This window comes from Stegostoma tigrinum, chromosome 32 (genome assembly GCF_030684315.1).
Source record: "Stegostoma tigrinum isolate sSteTig4 chromosome 32, sSteTig4.hap1, whole genome shotgun sequence".
Taxonomy (NCBI): Eukaryota; Metazoa; Chordata; class Chondrichthyes; order Orectolobiformes; family Stegostomatidae; genus Stegostoma; species Stegostoma tigrinum.
This window is the reverse complement of record NC_081385.1, coordinates 15747306-15770539: the sequence shown is the minus strand read 5'-3', so window position 1 is coordinate 15770539 and position 23234 is coordinate 15747306. Positions and strand designations below refer to the sequence as shown.

General features: G+C 40.6%; 1 protein-coding gene across 1 annotated transcript in view; it reads right to left on the bottom strand.

Moving 5' to 3' along the window:
* LOC125466871 (uncharacterized) overlaps window positions 1-22956 on the bottom strand; it is a 108820-nt gene extending 85864 nt beyond the window's left edge. Inside the window, exons 1-10 of the mRNA XM_048561980.2 lie at window positions 22934-22956; window positions 20659-20748; window positions 14575-14626; window positions 10037-10199; window positions 6602-6689; window positions 6459-6512; window positions 5754-5880; window positions 3674-3756; window positions 2767-2861; window positions 2059-2121 (exon numbers count right to left, since the gene is read on the bottom strand). Coding sequence (XP_048417937.1) covers window positions 2059-2121; window positions 2767-2861; window positions 3674-3756; window positions 5754-5880; window positions 6459-6512; window positions 6602-6689; window positions 10037-10199; window positions 14575-14626; window positions 20659-20739 — 806 coding nt within the window. The 5' untranslated portion in view covers window positions 20740-20748; window positions 22934-22956. The remainder of the gene's footprint in view (window positions 1-2058; window positions 2122-2766; window positions 2862-3673; window positions 3757-5753; window positions 5881-6458; window positions 6513-6601; window positions 6690-10036; window positions 10200-14574; window positions 14627-20658; window positions 20749-22933) is intronic.
* Window positions 22957-23234: the final 278 nt, after the last annotated feature.

Here is a 23234-nt window from a genome sequence, read left to right as displayed (position 1 = left end):
TGGGTGCAACTTTACCATGTACAATTCTCCAGATGCGGTCTCATTAGTGCTGTGTGTAACTGAAATATTACCTTGCTACTTTTGCATTCAATTCCCCTCTCAATGGACAATATCATTCTAATTACTTGCTGTATCTGTACATTAACCTTTTGCAATTCATGCACTAAGACCCTTCTGCAACCTCACATTATTTAAATACTATGTCCTATTTTTATTCTTCTTGCCAAAATGGATCATTTCAGATTTTCCTACACAGTACACCAGTTTCCAGACCTCTGCCACTCACAACCTGTCCATATCCCACTGCAACATGCTTATGCCCTCTTCACAACTCACTTTTCTACTTGTCTCTCATCAACCTCCTTTAACTGTAATAACTGTGGTCCTAAATCTAAGCATTCCCTTATGATATACCCATTGTAGTAAGATGCCACAGTCACGATTCAGTATTTAATTGCAGGCAGATATAAGACTTCACGCATTGGTGCTTAGATTGAAGTGGTTAGCACAGTGGCAATGTAGTCATAACATCTTCCCACTAAGCAAAATTAGGGGTTGTACTGGAGTCAATCCATCATAAAATGAATCAGAATATGTCTGCTTGCTGGAGGATGAAGATGGAGAAGAGCAATAACATTAGCAATTCCTCTGAGGGTTATGCCAAGCAGTCAAAATTGATGTTATAGTTTTTTTTTCTATTCATTTATGGGCTGTGGGCTTTGCTGGCTGATCATCCCTAGTTGCTGCCCATCCCTACTGCCCTTGAGAAGGCGGTGGTGAGCTGCCTTTTTAAACCGCTGCAGTCTTCCTGCTGTGGGTTGACCCACAATGCTGTTAGGGAGGGAATTCCAGGATTTTGATCCACCGACAGTGAAGGATCAGCGATATGTTTCCAAGTCAGGATGGTCAGTGTCTTGGAAGGGATCTTGGATGTGGTGGTGTTCCCTTATGTCTGCTGCCCTTCGTCTTCAAGATGGAAGCGCTTGTGGGTTTGGAAGATGCTGTCTGAGGAGAATTTCAGTGGTGTATCTTGGAGATAGTACACATTGCTGCTACTGAGCATCAGTGGTGGAGGGAGTGAATGCTTGTGGATACAATGCCAATCAAGTGGACTGCTTTGTCCTGGATGGTGGCAAGCTTCTTGAGTGTTGTTGGGGCTGAACTCATCAAGGCAAGTGGGGAGTATTCTATCACACTCCTGACTTGTGCCTTGTAGATGGCAGACAGGCTTTGAGCAGTCAGCAGTCAGTGAGTTATTGATCAGTTACTGGCTAAATGAAAGAGGGTTTTTAATTTCCATGTTTGCAAATTCAATGAAAGTATAGTGAAAATTGTTTAAACCTAACTTCTCATTCAAATTCATGTCTACTGGGTGATCGTCGTGCAAGCTGATTCACAGCATTTCTGTGTAACATTATTTACGAAAATAAGAACAATCAGAAGCTTCTGATATTCTAGAACACTGGTTCTAAAAACTTAATTTGGTCAGAAATCACATGATGCCAGGTTATCGTCCAACAGGTTTATGTGAAAACACTAGACAGCAAGTGTGCTGCAGAGATATCTTGGCTGGTGCTGCTTAATAATCAAATCTGATGGAGATCAGGGAAAAATTCCTCAAATACTTCAGACCACTACATCCTTACACATAACATCGCGGTGGCTCAGTGGTTAGCACTGCTGCCTCACAGCGCCAGAGACTCGGGTTCAATTCCACTCTTGGGCGACTGTCTGTGTGGAGTTTGTGCATTCTCCCCATGTCTATGTGGGTTTCCTCCGGGTGCTCCGGTTTCCTCCTACATTCCAAAGATGTGCAGGCTAAGTGGATTGGCCATGTTAAATTGCCCATAGTGTTCAGGGATGTGTAGATTAGGGGGATGGGTTTGAGTGGGATGCTCCGTGTGTCAGTGTGGACTTGTTGGGCCGAAGGGTCTGTTTCCACAATGTAGGGATTCTACGATTTCAATTCTATGATAAAGTTATATCCAAATTTAAACTTTTCAAGTATGATGGATTATCTTAAATTAAGTAAGATTTAGTGAACAGGCGCAAACTTACTTGTATTGACACAACTGGAAATAGCAATAAGATCTCTTCTCATACAGCAAATGATTAAATGCACTACAACAAAATTGACACAAATCAGTTCTCCATACAGTAACATGTTACAGATGCAACAAAAATAATCTCATTGCTATCACAAATTATGCATACATGAACAAACAAACAGAACATTTGAGTGGATTGTAGGTTGCAGATAAAAACCATAATTTTGAACATCTACTTAATGTTTCATTGGATGATCAAGGCACCTTTGAAAGTTGAGTCACAAAATTTACAAATAAAAAGGGAGAAAAAGCAAATGAGAGAGAAAAAGTTCCAAGGGTATCTAGCTTTTCATCTCCTTCATTAGTCCAAGAAAAACAGATATTCAGGCAATATATTGCTGAAAAAGCAGCCTGGGGTTGCCTGCCATAGCCTCAAAGCTTTCAATGAGATCACAAAGTCTCCACTTGAAAAGAAAAAGCAAAAACAAAAACATCAACAGACACCTTTATGACTTTAGGCCTTCTCATCTTCAGTGTAACAATAACTGCCATACAGAAGGCAACAACTGAAGGATTCCCAGACAGATAACATGAAATTGATTTGTGGACTAAGCCAGGGTACTAAAAGGCCTACAATACTAGAACAACCCATCAATGTCATTTACCAAAATTCAAAGATTCTCTACTTTGTTTGTGAATCCTTAATATTGAAACTTACCATACTAGTATTGCCTCATTCAAAGACTTTACTGCTGCTTCATAATGTTGCTTCTTCATGTCCAATTCCCAATGCTCCTGAAATACTTTTGTTCGCTGATCATAAAGAGAGAGGGAAAAAATTAAAGATACTAGCCCTTGTTTTTTAACACATTGGAAAGTAAGAGAAAATGGGTTCTAAATATCTTTCTTATTTGGTAGCATTTTTCTAAATATTACAGATGAGGATGCTGGATTCGCAAGAAAAAAAAAATCAAGGAGCGACCGATGAAACAAACAACTGAGGAAGCTTAACTATACATCAATTTTGTACCATCAAAATTGAAACAGTACAAGATATTAACAAAGGATTCCAAGGCTGAATAATTACTTCATTCTCCAGCAAAACCCTTCATTTCAATGCTTCAGTAAACATTTACAAATTATATTATTTTAACTCAAGCAGGAGTTGTTTTATTAACTGCGAAGAAACAGACGATGATACAGGACTATTGGTACATGTTTCAGTGATATGTGCTACTGTACTGTTGAAGGGTCTAGGCCCAAAATGTCAGCTTTTCTGCTCCTAAGATGCTGCCTAGCCTGCTGTGTTCATCCAGCTCTACACCTTGTTATCTGTGCTATTGTACTGACTGCACATGAGGACACTAACAAGTAGTAATTTAATTGCAATGCCCCTCTAAACTTAGTACACTGATCAATGTACTTCCTGTTTCAAGGAAATGTTTCTAAAAATGTATTCCTCGTCCCAAAATAATGCTTCTATAAATTCTGAATCATACCATTTAAAATAATTAACAAAAACATTTTGAAACCCTAACCCTGACCTTATTGCATTTTGCTACCCTTATTTGTACAAAATTTACTAATTACTGACTTTCAAGAAAGGAGTCAGCTGGATCTCTTACCTCCTCTTCCTCAAAGCACTGATCTTCAAATTGCTCAAACAGATCATCATGATCAATAGAATATTGCTTTATTTGACGGAAATCTACAATAAAGAAATAAACAATGGTGATGCACCTGAACTGTGGTATGGAACAAGGATGAAGTTAAATCTTGAATTGATAAACTGTAGCTCAGATGGAAGCCCCGATATCAAAAGCCAGAAATATACAAGTATCGGTTTTTTCTCAATGACTCAATTCAATGTTTTGAAAAGTAGAATAAAGTTTCGCATGGCGCACCCTTCCAGAAATAATGAGTGAAGCCTCAGAATATTCTAATTTGCAATGTGCACTGTTTAATCTTGGCCTGTTGGAGGAAAATCTTTCTGCTGCTGAATGCATATTACATTGTGATGAAAAAGAGAGTGCAAAATATAGTGGCAAGAGCAAACCTAGGAGTCCTGCTGTCAAATCAGTTCACACCGAGTCATACAGCATAGGTTAACTTCACAATCAACACGCTCAGTCCCTGCAACAAGTTGACATTCAGTACAGATCACAACAAAGTGTGTGTGCACGTTACGGGAACTATTTTCATTCCTATACCGAACCTGTTCCACCAACAGGACTGACACTGTACAGTTCAATTTTGCAGTCAAAGTTCAGTTGTTGAAGAATTGACAATCGTTAGAAACACAGCAAATTTTGAAATGGAAAATCAAAATATTAAGTCACAATTTGAAGCGGGTGCAATTACTGTATACAGTTATGTAAAAGCCATTTCTTTAGAGTACCTTTATAATGTCATGGGACCAATTTTTATATGAATAATTTTTGAAGAGTTCATACGCACACCTGATTTGGGTCTAAAAAGGGCCATCACGTGGCAGAAAGCAAAAATCATTTGAATTATCATTCTTAATCTGATCACAAAAATAATTTTAATAAAAAATCCTAAGACACTGAAAAGCTTTAAGCATTTACCCACTATCATTCAAGTTCATTACCATCCGGACCAGAGGGTTTGAGCTATATGGAGAGGCTGAATAGGCACCCTGGAGCGTCGAAGGCTAAGGGGGTGGCCTTATTGAGGTTCATAAAATAATGAAGGGTATGTTTAGGATGAATAACCAAAGTCTTTCCCCCAGGGAGACAGAGTGCAAAATTAGGCGGTATAGGTTTAACGTGAAAGGGGAAAATATTTGAAAGGGACCTGATGGGCGACTACTTCATGCAGAGGGTAGTCCATGTATAGAACAAGCTGCCAGAGGTGGTGGGTACAATTATAACATTTAAAAGGCATCTGGATGGGCACATGAATAGGAAGTCTTTAGAGGAATATGAGACAGATGATGGCAAATGGGACTAGATCAGTTTAGGATGCATGCTCAGCACAACGAGTTGGACCAAAAAGCAGGGAACTGAACTTTTTACACAAATATACATGTTGACTTCATAATTGCGCGGTTGCAAGATCACTTTCCCTTCTGTCTTATAAACTAGCCACAATGAAACCCAAATTATAATGTCTTACACATTTTTGTAAGTTAAACAACATTTCATTTAAACATACAGTACTGGAGGATATTTGCCAAGATGTTACAAACTGTAAATTATCGTATATCTCTTCAGCATTCTCCACTCTGCTGTCCTCCCTTCCTTCTTGATTTCCTACATGCAGCTAAACCACTGGATAATTTCCAACAGGATAAACGCACTCTAAAATTGGCCCTCAACTCCCGTACGCACTAAACCAAACACGATAACATCAAGTAGAAAATCATTTTGAAAAGCAGGTCATGGGCAAACATGTTTGTAAACTATATGCGCCTTCAAATGACGCATTCCCAAAGCACAAGTTTAGCATCAGCATACTGCCAAAAGAACTTCCTTTGTGCCAATGTTTCCCTTCTTTATTTTCGCTAACACACATTTAATTACAAGTACAACTAACTTAAAATATTGATCATTTAACAAAAGTCAACTGCTGTTAAACCTTACCAGTTTGAAGACAACAATCTCAGATTAGGTAATGCATAAACTAGCAACAACGGACACAGAGCTTTTGACGGATTAACATAAAAAATGACATGGTACTCACAATGAAGAGCAGTAAGAGCAAGGACTGTAGCTGCTTGCATTTTATTCCCAAAGGCCAACATCTTCCAGGCATCCCGAAAAATTGTTTGCTGCTTTACCACTTGTATTGCCTCTTCCAAAGTGGAACACTGAAAATAAATTGATCTTTCATGTCTGAATTCAAATACACATTTCATCTCCAAGATATTATTAAACACAAAAGGGAAATAACTATTATTTAAACACAATAAATCTACACAGTTTCAACATTCTGCAAGAGATAGTGTTCTGTCAGTATGCAAAAAATACTTCAGCAAGAAAGCATTTTTAGCTATGCTAATCTGTGAACTAAAGTATCTTTTGAGTAACTACTCCAAAACACCCTTTTTTCTCCATTTCAGAGGGTGATGCATCATTTTAACTTTTATTACAAGCAGGAAATTTAAACAATAAAAGCAAGATCATGTCAAAAGCACAGTATAGACACAATCATTCCTTGATCAATTTAGTCTTTTATATGAACCAGTCTTTTTGTGACAGAATAATGGGTTATATTTTCTTGATTTTGAGACTGGCCTGATGATGAGTAAAAGGTCCTGTACAGTCCTTGACATTTCCATTTAATATTATTTCATTCATTTCTTTTAAATATTCACACCTAATGCTTTGTTCTGAGTATTTTTTAAAAAGGCAGCTTTGCACCAATGGAAGAAAATTATGCTCTCACCTGGTCAAGGTTTTCACCAACACGAACAAACTGTTTCAGCAGTGGTCGTTTCAACTAAAAAACAATTTAAAATTAGACAAAAATCTAGCATTCAGGAGCATGGAGAAAGAATCAGGACACTTAGACATGCTTAAAGCACTTACAGCATACACAAGTAGAGCCCTGTGCGCAGATTCCAGAAGATCGATTATCTCCAGTGCTTTGAGATCAAGGTCACATAGTTCATCACAACTACAAGGAAAAAATGCTTCGTGAATTGTTTTCCATTGTAGGAAAAGTTCAAAATTTAAATCTTCATCCACCCACCCCAAATGTCAGCCAACCAGTCAGATACCAGTTTAGTACTAAGACTTGGCCTTTTGCATGGTTAATCCATGCTATGATAGGTCATACCAATGATGACGACTAGGGCTCATTTATCTTCCAGACGAAAAAGCAGGCTTTGCAACAAGAAAATTAATGATGACAGCTTGTTTTTTTTAAACCAAATCTTTCTAACTACATAATTTGAACTCAGTGTTTGATCATTATCAGAAACAAGAAACACTAAATCGAAGAGTACTATAAAGGATATTACACTTTGTAGCTGTTTAGAATAGAAACACTGTTAGACTTCAATATAGGTGAACAAGGACAAAATGAAGAGAAAATGCCAATAAAGAGAATTAAATTTTGTGCCTCATTTTCTTCCTAGTAAACAAGGCACTTTGCATTAAGTCTATAGATCCTGAGGCACTTTGGTCCGAGTTTCTTCATTCACACTTAATACTCACTGTTTAAATTGGTAAAGATTCTCAGCTAAAGGCTGTATTCAACTAATTTAGTAATCTGCAAATTTTCAGCATAAATTTTCAACAATTTGAAAATTAAACTAACTTTTCTAAGAAGATCTATTCCCTTGTTACTATAAACAAAATGGTTTGTTTCTTCTCTTTTCTAGCTCATCTAAAAGTCATGCAGCTACACTAAAAGATATAAAAGTGTGTGTGAAAATGTAGTCATGGAACCTGATTTAAAGAATAGTGAAAATATCTGGAAAGTTTACTGGCTTTATGCCAAGAAATCAATATCCGATTGATGGAATCATGTTTACAACCTATGCAAGTTTACCATTTTTGTTTTTATCAGATTCCAAAAATTCAGGTAGGCATTCCATGACTAATTCATACTTTATTTTACAAAGCATTTGCTTTATGTAGTGCTATTCATAGAGAATACTAGCCTCAACATGCAGGACTGTACAGAAAGTGAAGCGAAACACTGCAGCCCAAATTTTTTTGGTCATTACCCACAAAGTTTGTAATTATCACAAATTTCCTATCTGCCTTACTTGAGGCTTAAAAGGCTACAATGCACCTGAAAATTGGCTGATTTGCACATCTGGTGTAAAGTGATATTCTGTAACAGACCATACGTTTCTTCCTTTTCAAAATAGAAATTACAGTGCTACAACTGAAAAACCAGGAGTTTTGCAACTTGAAATTCGCGAGTTGCATACTGAGTTGTGTAACGCAATGTTTTCTTTTGGAAGAAGACAGAGAATGAAACTTAAAGACACCACGAATCTTCTAAGTTAAGGAAACTCTGCCTTACAACAGGTCTGTGATGGATTGCCCTGCAGAGCGTTAAAAAAGCTAAATGTCAAGAAAGGCAGAGAGGAAAACACCAGAACTGCAGACAGACAGCGCCATCTCTCTCCAACTATGGAGAAAAAATTGGAAGAAAGCTTAAACAAAACATTTATATGCGATAGGACCCAATTTTATGTGATCAACCACTGAATCAAAGGTCAGCGGTCACTGTACAAACAACAGATCTCATCATTGCAATAATCAAAAGAATTGTGGAAAGATAGAACTCTCTCCCTTGTAGCCTGGATTTTTGATCTTGAAATTTCTGACTACATTATTTTTCCTCCCATTGCATCGGTGTTAAAATGTTTGTCTTTTGTCTGTCTTAATTGCGACCGGATTCTGTGTTTCGGACTTTTGAAAGGGTTTGTCTTAAAAATCAAATGTCAGAAGACCTCTTTTCACTGTTCTGGTAAGTTTGTGTGTTACAATAAATAGTTATTTTTACCTTTGCTGGAAAAACTAGTGCAAACTATTTTTGTCCTGAATAGTAGCCAGACAAATTTGTATCTTTGATGGTTTACATACACATTATACATTTTGTGATGATTTGTTGAATAGTGAGGCATGGTTACTGGCATATTTTCCCAAGTTAAGTAGTGACACATTCCTATGTCATAGCTCAAGCACTGTATGCAGATACTGATACCATTCTTTTGAATGCACCCTATTTCTAATAATTCATTTTAACCACATATCAATTTTACTGCACTACTTAAAGACAATTAAGGACTTTTCTCCCCGCAGCAACACTTTGGTATGCTGCTGCCACGAAACTGCTATTACGTCTTCTAACATAACAGTTACTGGACCTATTTATGGACCAAGTAGTTGACAGCTTCTTAAAACCTCAGGAATTAAAATGATGGAGGATGGGAATATTGCAGTTATTTAGTCAGTTCTGGTAGGTTATTATTTTGAACCTGATCCTGTCTTTGGAAATTGCGGTTCTGGAAGAATGTGATGTTACAGAAACGGCTAGCTTTTACTACTTATAGAGCCAGTTGAACTTCAGGTGCAGTTTATAAAAAATGTACTTCCTAATTGGCTCAGTTGCAGGCAATTTGCTAACGTATGTGTTTCTAAAACTAAACTTGTAAAAATCACAACAGCTCTTGTAAAGTGGCCTGAAATTGGAAACCACTTCGCAATCTGCATCCATCTTTTAAACCTCAAATGCCATTCTGTCCAACTTCTTGCAAAATTCAAGTTTATTTCTGGTTTGTTAGCATTGCAAATTTTGATTTTTCTTCTGCTTTAGATGTTTGCAGAAAAGTGGTTGCTGCTGTTACTAACTTTTTCTCATCTCTTTACTACTTTATCAAATGAAAATTACATAATTGAGGAAAGTTGGAAAAAATGCAGAAAATAAAGCTAGACCAACTTGACAAAATATTCCCCATAAGGGGTGTTAGTTGGTCGAGTGTGGTACAGTGATTATAATGGGAAACAGCATCCCATAATGTGAATTGTTCACACACACTGTCAAGCCAAAAATAACAGTTTGTTTCAACGTCTTCAAGCACCTCTAGCACATACAGTTTTATATTCTGCATTTTTTCCCAATTTTGCCTCAATCACAATCTTTTGATAAAGTAATGGAAAGAGATGAGAAAATGTTGGGGACAACAAAACCACCACTTCTACATGTAGCTCAAACAGTTGCGGTGAAAATTTGTAAACAAGCCAAAAATAAAGTGGAAACTTACAATACATTGGAGGGAATGGTAAAACACAACGGTTCAGGTTTAAAAATCAGTAAATGTTAATCAGTGAAGCATATGGCATGTATATATATCTTCACATGGTATTTCGTAAGTGAAAATCTTTAATTAAAATTCGCTTGCAAAACAAGTGCCTTATTTCTAGTTCAGAATTTCATTTTATTATGGCTTGATAATATGCATTTCTTTCTCATCATCTGAAGCTATCACTGCAAAAACTTACCATTCGTATTGGACAAGCTCTGCTTCAGTTGCCCAGTTCCTATAGCGTTCATCCAGGTGAGGTCTGCCAAAAAGAATTGGGCCCAGGAGCTGAACTTTCACAATGTGACAGTACCGCTTCAATACAGACATCCTCAGATAACACCATCTCCTGGGAATCAACACTAAAAATGAAAACATGCATTATTTTGGGAAAATAAATTGATTAGATTCAATAAACAAATGGAAATCTTTGAGCAAGGAAAAAAGATTCAGGCTAAGCAAAAACAGAAATAATACAATTCAAATCTGAACAGTCAATCGCCGCCCCCCCCATTACTATTCAGATAACATTTTAAGGTCTTAATGCTAATTGTAGCTATCAAATCACACCCGTTCTTCTTCTAATAAATTACTGTGCATGAAAAATAATGTTAAAGCACAATTGGAAAAATGTAGAGAATTATTCAAAATTAATAGAACTAAATGTAAAATCATGTATTTAGCCCACGTCCATTACGTCTTTCTGAATGCCATCCCTCCTTATGGGCTCAGAATGCTTCCTTGGTACAATTTCTGGTGGACGGCATTTTGTGCTATAAAATTACAATAGCATTACTTCATGTAAGTACATTTTGAACTCAATCTATCAGAAAAATGACAAGCACAGCTCAGTTGCTTCCATTAACTGAATGGAAAATAGGGAGAAATCACATAGGCGGAAAAGTATTTGCACATTAGATAGCAGCAACTTAAAAAAGCCTAGAAACCATGAAGGGTCTAGGCCCGAAACGTCAGCTTTTGTGCTCCTGAGATGCTGCTTGGCCTGCTGTGTACATCCAGCTTCACACTTTATTATCCTAGAAACCATGCTGTCAGGTTTCACAACAAACTATTTAAAAAAAGTAGTGGTGCTACTCAACATTGACTCTGTGCCCCAAGAAGTCTCCTGACTTCAGGTTAAACATGGAAAAGGAAACCTCTTGATATTACCGAAAACCATCCTGCCTCAGCTGATGAATCGGTAGTCCTCCATGTTGAACAACACTTGGAGGAAGCACTGGAGTTGACAATGGCACAAAATGTATTCTGGTGAGGGATTACAATATCCACCACCAAGAGCAGCTTAGCAGCAGTACTACTGACTGGGCTGGTTGATTTCTAAAAGACAGAGTTGCTAGACTGGGTCTGAAGCAGGTGATGAGAGAATCAAGAGAATAAAACATACTTGACCTCATCTTTACCAATCTGCTGGCTGCAATTGCATCAGTCCATGACAGTATCAGTAACAGTGATTATAGCACAGTCCTATGGTGACAAAATCCTGCCTTCACATTGAGAATAACTTGCACCGTGTTGTGTGTCACCATCACCATGCTAAATAAGATAGACTTCGCACAGATCTAACAACTCAAGACTGGGCATTCATGAGGCACTGTGGGCAATCAACAGCAGCAAAACTGTACTCCAGCACAATCTGTAATCTCACGGCCTGGCATATCCCACAGTCAACCATTACCATAAAGCCAGGGGATCAACCCTGGTTCAAATGGAGAGTGCAGGAGAGCATGCCAGGAGAAGCACTAGGCATACCCGAAGATGAGGTATCCACCTGCTGAAGCCACCAAACACGATGACGTGCGCGCCAGCGAAAGCAGGTGACTGACAGAACCAAGCAATCTCATTAGCAATAGATCAGATCTAAGCTCTGCAGTCCTGCCACTTCCAGTCGTGAATGATGGTGGACAATGAAACAACTCACTGGACAGGCTGCACAAATATCCCAATCTTCAATGATGGAACAGCCAGTACATCTGTGCAAAAGACAAGGCCGAAGCATTCACAGTAATCTCCAAACAGAAGTGCCAAGATGATTCATCTCAGCTTCCTCCAGTGGTCCCCAGCATTAAAGATAGCTGTCTTCAGCCAATTTGATTCACTCCACGTGATATCAAGAAAAGGTTGGAGACACTGGATACTGCCAAGACTATGGGCCCTGACAACATCCCGTCAATAATATACAAGACTTCTGTTCCAGAACTTCCCACTCCCGTAGTCAAGCTGTTTCAGCACAGTTACAATACTGGTATCTACCAGGCAACGTGGAAAATTGCCCAAGTAGGTCCTGTACACAAAAAGCGGGACAAAGCCAACCCAGCCATTTACTGCTCCATCAGCCTACTCTCAATCATCAGTAATGTGATGGAAAGTATCATCAACAGTACCAACAAGCAGCACCTGCTCAGCAATAAGCTGCTCAACGATGCCCAGTTTGGGTTCTGCCAGGGCCACTCAGCTCCTGACATTGAGCCTTAGTTCAAACATGGGCAAAACAGCTAAATTCCAGAGGTGAGGAGAGAGTGACAGCCCTTGACATCAAGGCTGCATTCAACTCTGTGGAGCATCAAGGAGCCCTAGCAAACCTGGAATCAATGAGTAGCAAGGAGCAAACTCTCCAGAGATTACAGTCATACCTGACACATAGAAAGGTAGTCGTGGTTGTTGGAAGTCAATCATCTCAGCTCCAGGACGTTTTTGCAGGAGTTCCTCAGGGTAGTGTCCTCAGTCCAACCATCTTCAGCTGCTTCATCAATGACCTTCCTTCCACCATAAGGTCAGAAGTGGGGATGTTCGCTGATGACTGCACAATGTTCAACACCAATGACTCATCATATACTGAAGCAGTAAGTGTTTAAATGCAACAAAATCTGGACAATATCCAAACTTGGGCTGACAACTGGCAAGTGACATTCGTGCCACACAATTGCCAGGCAATGACCATCACGATTCACACAATGTCTGTGTAGGTTTCCTCCGGGCGCTCCAGTTTCCTCCCACAGTCCTAGACGTGCAGACTAGATTGATCAGCCATGCTAAGTTACCCATAGTGTTCAGGATGCATCGATTAGGTGGAATGCTCCAAGGATCAATGTGGACTTGATGGGCCGACGGGCCTGTTTCCGCACTGTAGGGATTCCTTAAGAGACAATCTAACTACCATCCCTTGACATTCAGTGGTGTTACCATCACTGAATCGCCCACTACCAACATCCCTGGGAGTTATTACTGACCAGGTACTCAGCTGGACTCACCACATTAACATATTGGCTACAGGGGCAGGCTAGAAGCTAGGAATACTGCAGCGAGTAACTCACCTCCTGACTCTTCAAAATCTGTCCACCATCTACAAGGCACAAGTCAGAAGTGTCATGGAATATTCCCCACTTGCCTGGATGAGTGCAGCCCCAACAACACTCAAGAAGCTTGCCACCATCCAGGGCAAAGCACTCCATTTGACTGGCACTACATCCACAAGCATTCACTCCCTACACCACCAATGCTCAGTAGCAGCAGCGTGTACTATTTACAACATGCACTGCAGAAATTCAAAGATCCTCAGACAGCACCTTTCAAACTCACAGCCACTTCCATCTAGAAGGACAAAGGCAGCAGACATAAGGTAACACTACCACCTCCAAGCTCTCCTCCAAGCCACTCACCATGCTGGCTTGAAAATATCTCTCTGTTCTTTTTCTGTTGCTGGATCAAAATCCTGGAATTCCCTCCCTAATAGCATTGTGGATCAACCTACAGTAGATGGGTTGCAGCAATTCAAGAAGGCAGCTCATCACCACCTTCTCAAGGGCAAATAGGATTGGGCTAGAAATGCTGGCCAGCCAGCATTGCCCACATCCCACAAAAATGAGTAGAAAAAAATTAGAACTTCCAACAAGACAACTATCTGCAATTTCACCACTGGAGTATTAAAAGCACCGATTCACAATCTAAAATGCCACAGTTACTTCAATGCACTACCTGCTTCTTCTGCAATCCTTAATTAAATCACTTACCAAAATCCACCTTAAAAATTAGAGACAACACAGTATAGAGCTGGAGGAATGCAGCATCAGAGAAGCAGACGGTTATAGGTGAGTGCAGGTACTGGGGATTGCTAAGTGGGCTGGTGGGGAAGATACGTGGGAGAGAAGATGGACGGGTTGTGTCAGGTCAAGAAGGCAAGGATGACGGGGGGGGCTTGGACATGGGACGAGGCCGAGGAGGGGGGTGGATTTTAACACTGGTGAATTCCATGTTTAGGCCATCAAGCTGTAGGCTCCTGAGACAGAATATGAGGTGTTGTTCCTCCAGTTTGCAAGTGGTGTCACTGTGACACTGGAGGCAGCCCAGGAGGATAGAACCTACCATCCTCCCTCCCACCTCCATGACCCGACATAACCTGTCCATCTTCTCTCCCAACTATCCACCCCACCCATCCCACTGACCAATCCCCACCACTCCCTACCTGCGTTCACCTACCTTTCCCCAACCCCTCCTCCCTCTATTTATTTCCCAGCTCCCTTCGCCCTCACCATTTCTGAAGAGGGGTCCCAACCGAAAACGTCAACTTTCCTGCTCCTCTGATGCTACCTGGCCTGCTGTGTTCCTCCAGCTCCATAGCTTGTTGTCTCTGACTCCAGCTTCTGCATTTCTTGCTATCTCTTAAAAATTAGAACTTAACTTTTATGTTGAACTTGGCTGTATATTACACAGGTTTCTTACCTTCATAGCTTAGCTGTGGTGGTTCGATTGGAGGAAACCACGATTTAAAATCCTGCAATTATGATTAAGCAAAAGTTGATGTTCACACTATCAAAATGAATTAAGTTGACAGAAATATAAGATACCCTTTACATTTTATTTGCAGTAAATTGATACTGTTTCCCTGGCGAGAGAGTCTGGAATGAGAGGTCACAGTCTTGGGATAAAGGCTCATCATTAGTAAAGGAAATGAGGAAAACAGTCTTCATTCAGGGTGTTGAGAATCTTTGGAAATCATTGTCCTAGAACTGTGGATGCACACTCATTCAACATACATAAAACTGCAGGTAATAGATATTTGGACACCAAAGGAATCAAGGAAATGGCAAAAGATAAGTAAAATGTAGATAAGACAGATTACCTCATTGAATGTTCAAGCACAGTCAAGAAGTTGGATTGCCTGATTCTGCTATTTCATACATTTTTACACAGGTTGCAATATTGTCTGCTGATACCATTGCATCAAATGGAAGAATGCTTTTCTCTGCTTACTTGTTTACTTACAATAATTTAAAATAATGGATGACAAGATCGGCTTGAACTTACAAAGGTGCACAGAACATTATGGAGGCTAAAAATAGAAGGATCCCAAAGATCTGTAGACTTCTAAAAAAAGCATCTGTATTTAACCTTCCAAATGTAATGTTTTTATACTGATTACGAACCATGTACAAGTTTTAGAGGCAGCCTGCATTCTAAATTGGCAAACTTTATTGATGCAGCTTTATTGATTATACATCAGCTTTATGCTTAAGTAAAAATCCAAACAATAGAATCCAATTTTCGATGATATTCTGTTCAGAATTATCAAAAATGAACAGTGGTCACAGTTTTATTATATTTTCCTTAAAAAGAGCTGCATGCAAGCAGTATAGGGTTATAATAAATTTTGAATGAAACCCAGACAGACCACCTGGCACTGACCTAAGCACCAGAAACAATGAGAAAACTTAACCATCAACTATATCCAAGGTACCGCCTTACTGATTTTTTTTTCTTAATTCACTTATGAGACTGCTGTTTGGATTATCATTTATTGGCTGTAACTAGCTGTCCTTGAGAAGGTGGCATTGAGCTGCCTTCTTAAACTGCTGCAGGTAGAATTAGGATAGGTCCTCTCTCAACTGATTTGAGCACCACTTACAGGAAATATTGAGGGGGGCAAAGGCACATACATGTGGCATGAGGGACTTTAATATCCGTCACCAAGAGTGACTCAGCAGTATGACTACTAGCTAAGTCGGTCCAGTCCTAAAGGACTAGACTGGGTCTGCAACAAGTAGTGAGGAGACAGACAAGAGGAAGAAACATCCTCAACAACCTGCCTACTGTCAATGTGCGCATCCAGGACAGTATCGGCAGGAAACAATCAACACTGTACTCCCTTTCTGAGTTTATAAAATCATTCATGGGGCAATACCCAAAACTCAACTCGCAATCAAACACTGTTTTTGCCTCTTTGTATTTCAGTCCCGTTAAAGGCAACATGCCGTTTGCCTTTTTGAATACTTAGTCTACTTGTGCAATAGCTTTTACAGATGTGTACACTTGGGCAGCAAACACTTGTTCCTATATAGTTCCTAGTCCCTTGCTGTTAAAATATTCTGGCATCTTTCTTGGATACAAACTGAATTACCCTTTCCAACTGAATTCCATCTGCCACAATTCTGTCTGTTTAATGAAATTTTTTTTTGTAACTTGCAGCTCCCATCTGATATACCTTTAAGTCATCAAGTGAAGAGGCAAATAAATCCCATGTTCTGTATTTGTGGATAAATGTTTTACATATAACTTACGCCATTCTAAACATATGCATGGTTTTTAATAAGAAGGAAAATAAAATACCCCAACATGTGCCCAATTTCAAAGCATGAGAAAAACTTACATGCAACAATTAATGCAAAACAACTTTTGCAGCATGGTTTTATTCTACCCATCTGATTATTTTAATTTAATTTCAGTTCAATGATTTGCATACTTTAATCTACAAACATGCATTGAGATCTGCTGAACTGTGTCTATGTCACATTACTTCCCTCAAAGTCCAGTAAGTCAGAAACTCTGCATTGTATGACTCTATGGACATCTAATGTAAAAGGGTGAGGACATTCGTCCATTCAAGGCTATCTTTTTTCAATGTCATGAAATCTCACAACAGCGTTGCTGTCATGCCCAAAAGCTCCAGAGGGATTCAAGTTAGCCAGGAAGTGGCTGAAGGAAGGGTTTGGGAGAGCTATAAGGGGCATGACAGGATCAAGAAAAACTCCAAGGCTTTTTATACAAACATGAGGAATCAGAGAATGACTAGAGTAAGGGTAGGGCCGATCAAAGATTATACAGGGATTATACAGGGAGAGTATTTTGGTGGCAGTAACCATAATTCTGTTACTTTTACAACAGTTGTGGAAAAGGATAGGTACATTCAGCAGGGTAAGGTTTATAATTAGGGGAAGGGTAATTATAATTCTGTTAGGCAAGAACTGGGTAACATAAAATGGGAACAGATGCTGTCCGGGAAGAGCACAATAGAAATGTGGAGATTGTTTAAGGAATGCATACTGCGTGTGATCGGTACGTTTGTCCCTAACAGGCAGGGAGGATGCGGTGGAGTGAGGGAGTCTTGGTTCAAGAGAGGTCGAATGACTGGTTAAGGGGAAGAAGGATGCTTAGGTGAGGTTTAGGAAACAAGGATTGGAAAAAGCTCCAGAGGGATTCAAGTTAGCCAGGAAGTGGCTGAAGGAAGGGTTTGGGAGAGCTAAGGGGCATGACAGGATCAAGAAAAACTCCAAGGCTTTTTACACAAACATGAGGAATCAGAGAATGACTAGAGTAAGGGTAGGGCCGATCAAAGATTATACAGGGAATTTGTGCACGGAACCTAAAGAGATAGGAGAGGTCCTTTTCTTCGGTATTCACAACTGAGAGGGACCTAGCTGTAGTGGAGGACAGTGTGAAACAGGCTAGCAGGCTGGAGTAGGTGGATGTTAGTAAGGAAAATGAGCTAGGAATTTTGAGGAACTTGAAGATAGATAAGTTCCCTGGGGCCTGATGGGAGTTTTCTAAGGATTCTATGGGAAGTGAGGGAAGAGGTCACAAAGGTTTTGGCAATGATCTTTTCGTTCTCACTGTTCACGGGTATAGTGCCAGAAGATTTGAGACTGGCAAACGCCATTCCCTTGTTTAATAAAGGGAATAGGAATAACCCCAGAAATTACAAGCCAGTTAGTCTCACTTCAATGGTGGGCAGAGTTCTGAGAGATAGGGGTTATGATCACTTGGACAGGCACAGTTTGATTTGTGATAGTCAGCACGGATTTGTAGATCATGCCTCACAAACCTTACTGAACTCTTTGCAGAGGTGACCAAACATATGGATGAAATACAGCAGTGGTGTGGTATACATGGATTTAAGTAAAGTGTTTGATAAGGTTCCCCACTGCAGGCTCATGCAGAAAGTAAGGAGACATGGGAAAGGGGGAAATGTGGCAGACTGGATTCAGAATTGGATGACCCTTAGAAGACAAAGGGTGGTAGTGGATGGAAAATATTCAACATGGTGCTCAGTTATGAGTGGTGTGCCACTAGGATCTTTTCTGGGTCCTCTAAGATTTGTGACTTTTATAAATGATTTGGACGTAGGAGAGAGAAGGTGAATTAGTAAGTATGCAGACGATACAAAGGTGGGTCGAGTTGTGCGGTGGGCTGTTCTCGGTTACAAAGAGCCATTGATAGAATGCAGAGGTGGGCTGAGAAGTGGCAGGTGGAGTTTAACCCTGCAAAGTGAGAGGTGATTTATTTTGGAAGGACAAACTTGAAAGCAGAATACAGGGTTAACAGAAAGATTCTTGGCAGAGTGGAGGAGGAGAGGGATCTTGGGGTTCATGTCCACCGCTCCCTGAAAGCTGCCACCCAGGTGGAGAGAGTTGTTAAGAAGACATATGGTGTGTTAGCTTTCATCGATAGAGGAATTGAGTTCAAGAGCCGTGAAGTTATGCTCCAGGTGTACAAAACCCTGATTCGGCCACATCTGAGTATTGTGTCCAGTTCTGGTCGCCTCATTACAGGAAAGATGTGGAAGCCTTGGAAAAAATGCTGGGCAGATTTAACAGGATGTTGCCTGAAATGGAGGGAAGGTCTTACGAGGAAAGATTGAGCGCACCAGGGCTTTTCTCTTTACAACAACGAAGGATGAGAGGTGCCTTGATACAGGTGTACAAAATGATCAAGGGTACAGATAGAGTGGACAGCTAGAGACTTTTTTCTAGGGTGGAGGTGGCTATTCTGAGGGGGCATAGTTTTAAAGTGAGTGGAGGTAGATATAGGGGCGACTTCAGAAGTAGGAGCGTGAAATGCATTGCCGGAGAGGTTAGTAGGGTCGGCCTCATTAGGGGCATTTAAGCGGCTATTAGATAGGCACATGGGTGATAGTAAAAGATAGGGGTGGAGGATAGATAGAGCTTAGGTTTAGGGTAAAAATTCGGCACAACATCGTGGGCGAAAGGGCCTGTACTGTGCTGTACTGTTCTGTGTTAACAAGTTTTAATATCTTCTTTAAAAACAGTAATAGCTTATTTTTAAACTTCAATTCTTCAGTTTTCCATTAAAATCATGCTCAAAGAAACTACAAATCTGTACTAAACAGGAAAGTAGCTTGAAACCAGTGGCAGTTCAGAGTGTATAGACAATCTATATATCCAAATAATAGCAATGAGATTTCATTCATCCACTGGATGAGTCACTATCAAAACACAACATTTTCAGTACAACGGCGACAGAGAGGACACATCAGCTAGATAACAAAGTGTCAAGCTGGATGAACACAGCAGGCCAAGCAGCATCTCAGGAGCACAAAAGCTCATGTTTCGGGCCTAGATCCTTCATCAGAGAGGCTCTCTGATGAAGGGTCTAGGCCCGAAGCGTCAGCTTTTGTGCTCCTGAGATGCTGCTTGGCCTGCTGTGTTCATCCAGCTTGACACTTTGTTATCTTGGATTCTCCAGCATCTGCAGTTCCCATTATCTCTGATCACACTCCAGCTGGAGACTGTCCACTCCACCCATTCTTTTACTTTACTTCTACCTCTTTTTCTCACTTCTCTCAGCCTCGGACACCTGGCCCCAGCCTCCAACTCCCAGCCTCTGAAGCAGGGCTAGCGCCCAAAGTGGGGTTAGCCATCAACAGCCCAAAGCAGGGAAGGCAGCAACCTGGCATGAAGCATGGTGGCCCACTGCAGAGCCAGCAGCTGACAGTCAGGCCATGTGGAGGTCCCCTGCACTGGTCTGCTGCACGGAGCCCTTGGAAAGACCGTGATGTTAGTCTTTTTAACTTGCTTCTTGTTTTTTTGACCTATGGTCATACTGTGTATAGCTGTAACGTAACTTTTGTTTCCTTCATTTCTCTAATCTGTAACTAAGGAATGTACCTAGGCACTCTGTAACTTAGATGTTGCGTTGGTGACATTATTACACTGTAACTAATCAGTAATTGCAGTAGCTATTCCGAGGTACCTTTGTATCTAAGATGGCCCTATAAATAGCAACTTATGAGGTTTTCACTGTGCTTGAGTACATGTGACAATAAACCTAATTCATTCGTTCACATGTAAGTCTTAATCAATATTCTTCGTTTGGCCTTTATTAACATTTTCAAGAATGTCTGACTGAATCAAGAATCTTTTATAAACTTCCCATTGTTGTTGCTATAAGAATATAAACTTACATTCATACACTGATCATATAAAAAGATATTTTAAAATGTCAAGTATTTTAATGACTGGAGGAGATGATGATGGAAAGTGCATTTTACAAGCTGATGTCTTGGTCATCTGAACCACACAGTCTATATTTATTAAGAACAAACTATGTTTTTCTGATGTTGATGGATAACAGGAAACTTATTATTGTGCATTGATACCTTTGTAATTCTTATTTAAACAGCTCACACTTTAAAAAACAATGCTAAAATGGCTGTGACAGAACATAAATTTAATCCACATGCCAAAAACACTTATGACAAAACTAGTAAGTTACTTCCTTGCAGAGACTTACCTCATCAGAGGAAACTATATCTGGCAGGTCACTTGAATCAGATGTAGTACATCCATCACTATCCCAAATCTCAGGTTCCATAACTTTATTCTAAGAATGACAATAATACTAAACAGTAGACATATATAATGATTTCCAGCACCTTCTGTCAACCAATTCCCGCCTGTCCAAACGAAATAAAAAGTTGATCAGAACTTCAGCTACATTATTAAATGTCATACAAGCAACCCACTTATGACACTAAAGGTAAAATACTACAGATCCTGGAGACTGGAAAAAAAAAACAGAAAGCATGAGAGAAATGCAAATCTGACAGCATCTGTGGGGAAAAAAAGATATAACATTGAGTCCAACATGGAGCTCTGGAGAAGAGTACTTGAAATGTTAATTCAGTTTCTCTCTCCAAAGATGTTACCAGGCCTGTTGAGTTCATCCAGCACTGTTTTTAATTTCTTTACAGCACTGGCCTTAAATTGTGCAACACGATAAAGTATAAATGCTCAACTGGGAATGTGCATTCAGACCGAAGGATGCAAGGTTAAAATAGCAACGCATCCCCAAAATGAACATAATTGGGTGTGTGATAACAAAGTGTGGAGCTGAATGAACACAGCAGGCCAAGGAGCATCTGAGGAGCACAAAAGCTGACATTTCGGGCCTTGACCCTTCATCAGAAAAGGGGGATGGGGAGAGGATTCTGAAATAAATAGAGAGGGGGGGGAGGCGGACGGGAGATGGATGGAGGAGAAGATAGGTTGAGTGGAGAGTATAGGTGGGGAGGTAGGGAGGCGATAGGTCAGCCCAGGGAGGAAGGGCAGGTCAAGGGGGCAGGATGAGGTTAGTAGGTAGGAAATGGAGGTGCGGCTTGAGGGATAGGTGAGAGAAACAACAGGTTAGGGAGGCGGGGATGAACTGGGCTGGTTTTGGAATGCAGTGGGGAAAGGGGAGATTTTGAAGCTGGTGAAATCCACATTGATACCATTGGGCTGCAGGGTTCCCAAGTGGAATATGAGTTGCTGTTCCTGCAACCTCCGGGTGCTATCATTATGGCACTGCAGGAGGCCCAGGATGGACATGTTGTCTAAGGAATGGGAGGGGGAGTTGAAATGGTTCGCGACTTGGGGATGCAATTGTTTATTGCAAACCAAGCATAGGTGTTCTGCAAAGCGGTCCTTAAGCCTCCACTTGGTTTCGCCAATGTAGAGGGAGCCACAACGAGTACAGCGGATGCAGTATACTACATTGGCAGATGTGCAGGTGAACATCTGCTTGATGTGCAAAGTCATCTTGGGGCCTGGGAAGGGGGGGGGGGCGCACCCCACCAACCTCCAGATACAATGCAGCATCCTCCGACACTTCCACCATCTACAATCCGACCCCACCACTAAAGACATTTTTCCACCCCACCCTTGTCTGCCTTCCGGAGAGACCACTCTCTCCGTGACTCCCTTGTCCGCTCCACACTCCCCTCCAACTCCACCACACCCGGCACCTTCCCCATGCAACCGCAGGAAGTACTACACTTGCCCCGACACCTCCTCCCTCACCCCCATCCCAGGCACCAAGATGACTTTCCACATCAAGCAGATGTTCAGATAATTAGGTGTGTGTGTAAGGTTGTAAATAGCATGGAAACTGAAATTAAACAGTAAACATCCAAATACATACTTTCAAGAAAAAAAACACGCGTTCCACAACACAAAACATAGCAAGCTGCTCGGTCTACGTGAACGCATATAGGCAATTTAACATAAACAATGAAACTAAGTGCGAAAAATAAAAAGCTTCCTTGCAAAGCAAGCATTTTTCACGGTGGCATTAGCAACGTGTGAGGAAGTTTTACGTTTTCTAAGCTGGTGGCTTGTCACAAGAACCCAAAGGTAGAATATTTGGAGTTGCTGTCATTTTGAATCACGGCTTTGAAATCAGATTTTCGGAGGCAGTGAGTTGTGCATTCATATTAGATACGTTAAGGAGCCAAAGGCAAAACTACAGATTACTAGAAGGGTTTGTTTCTCATCCACAACCTATCCGTCCCCTGCTCTTTCCTCCCTGGAGCTCAGCTTCTGCGGATCAACTTGGCCCAGACTGATCCCCCTGGGCAACGTTCAAGAAAAAAAAGACAACAATTCCGCCCTCTATTCCCCGACAATTTGAAATCAAAACATTCCCTCATCTTCTCGCTTCAAGCTGACAAGAATGCAATGCTGCAACGATTTCCATCCACCCCGAACATTTCCTTTTGTTCGCTTATTTCCTTTTCAATCAAACTCACCCGCTGACAGACAACAAAATGGTGGCCGGCCTCCCGAAGATATCGCGAGAACCAGCCAGAATCTCATCGCAAAGCTCATCGGGAGCTGTAGTTCTACCAATGTACTCTCATGGGCAAGTGTCTCGTGAAACGTGATGAAGCCTACTGGTTGCAACACCAAATTCAACAATTTCAGCTTCCCCCAATACTACCACCAGTTTTATTTTGTTCGCGCATGCCTGAATTGTTTTTAATGTTGCTTACTTATTTTCTTGCTTTGGGCAACCATTCTGCAATTCCTCCTCTTGACTAGGTTAAGGGG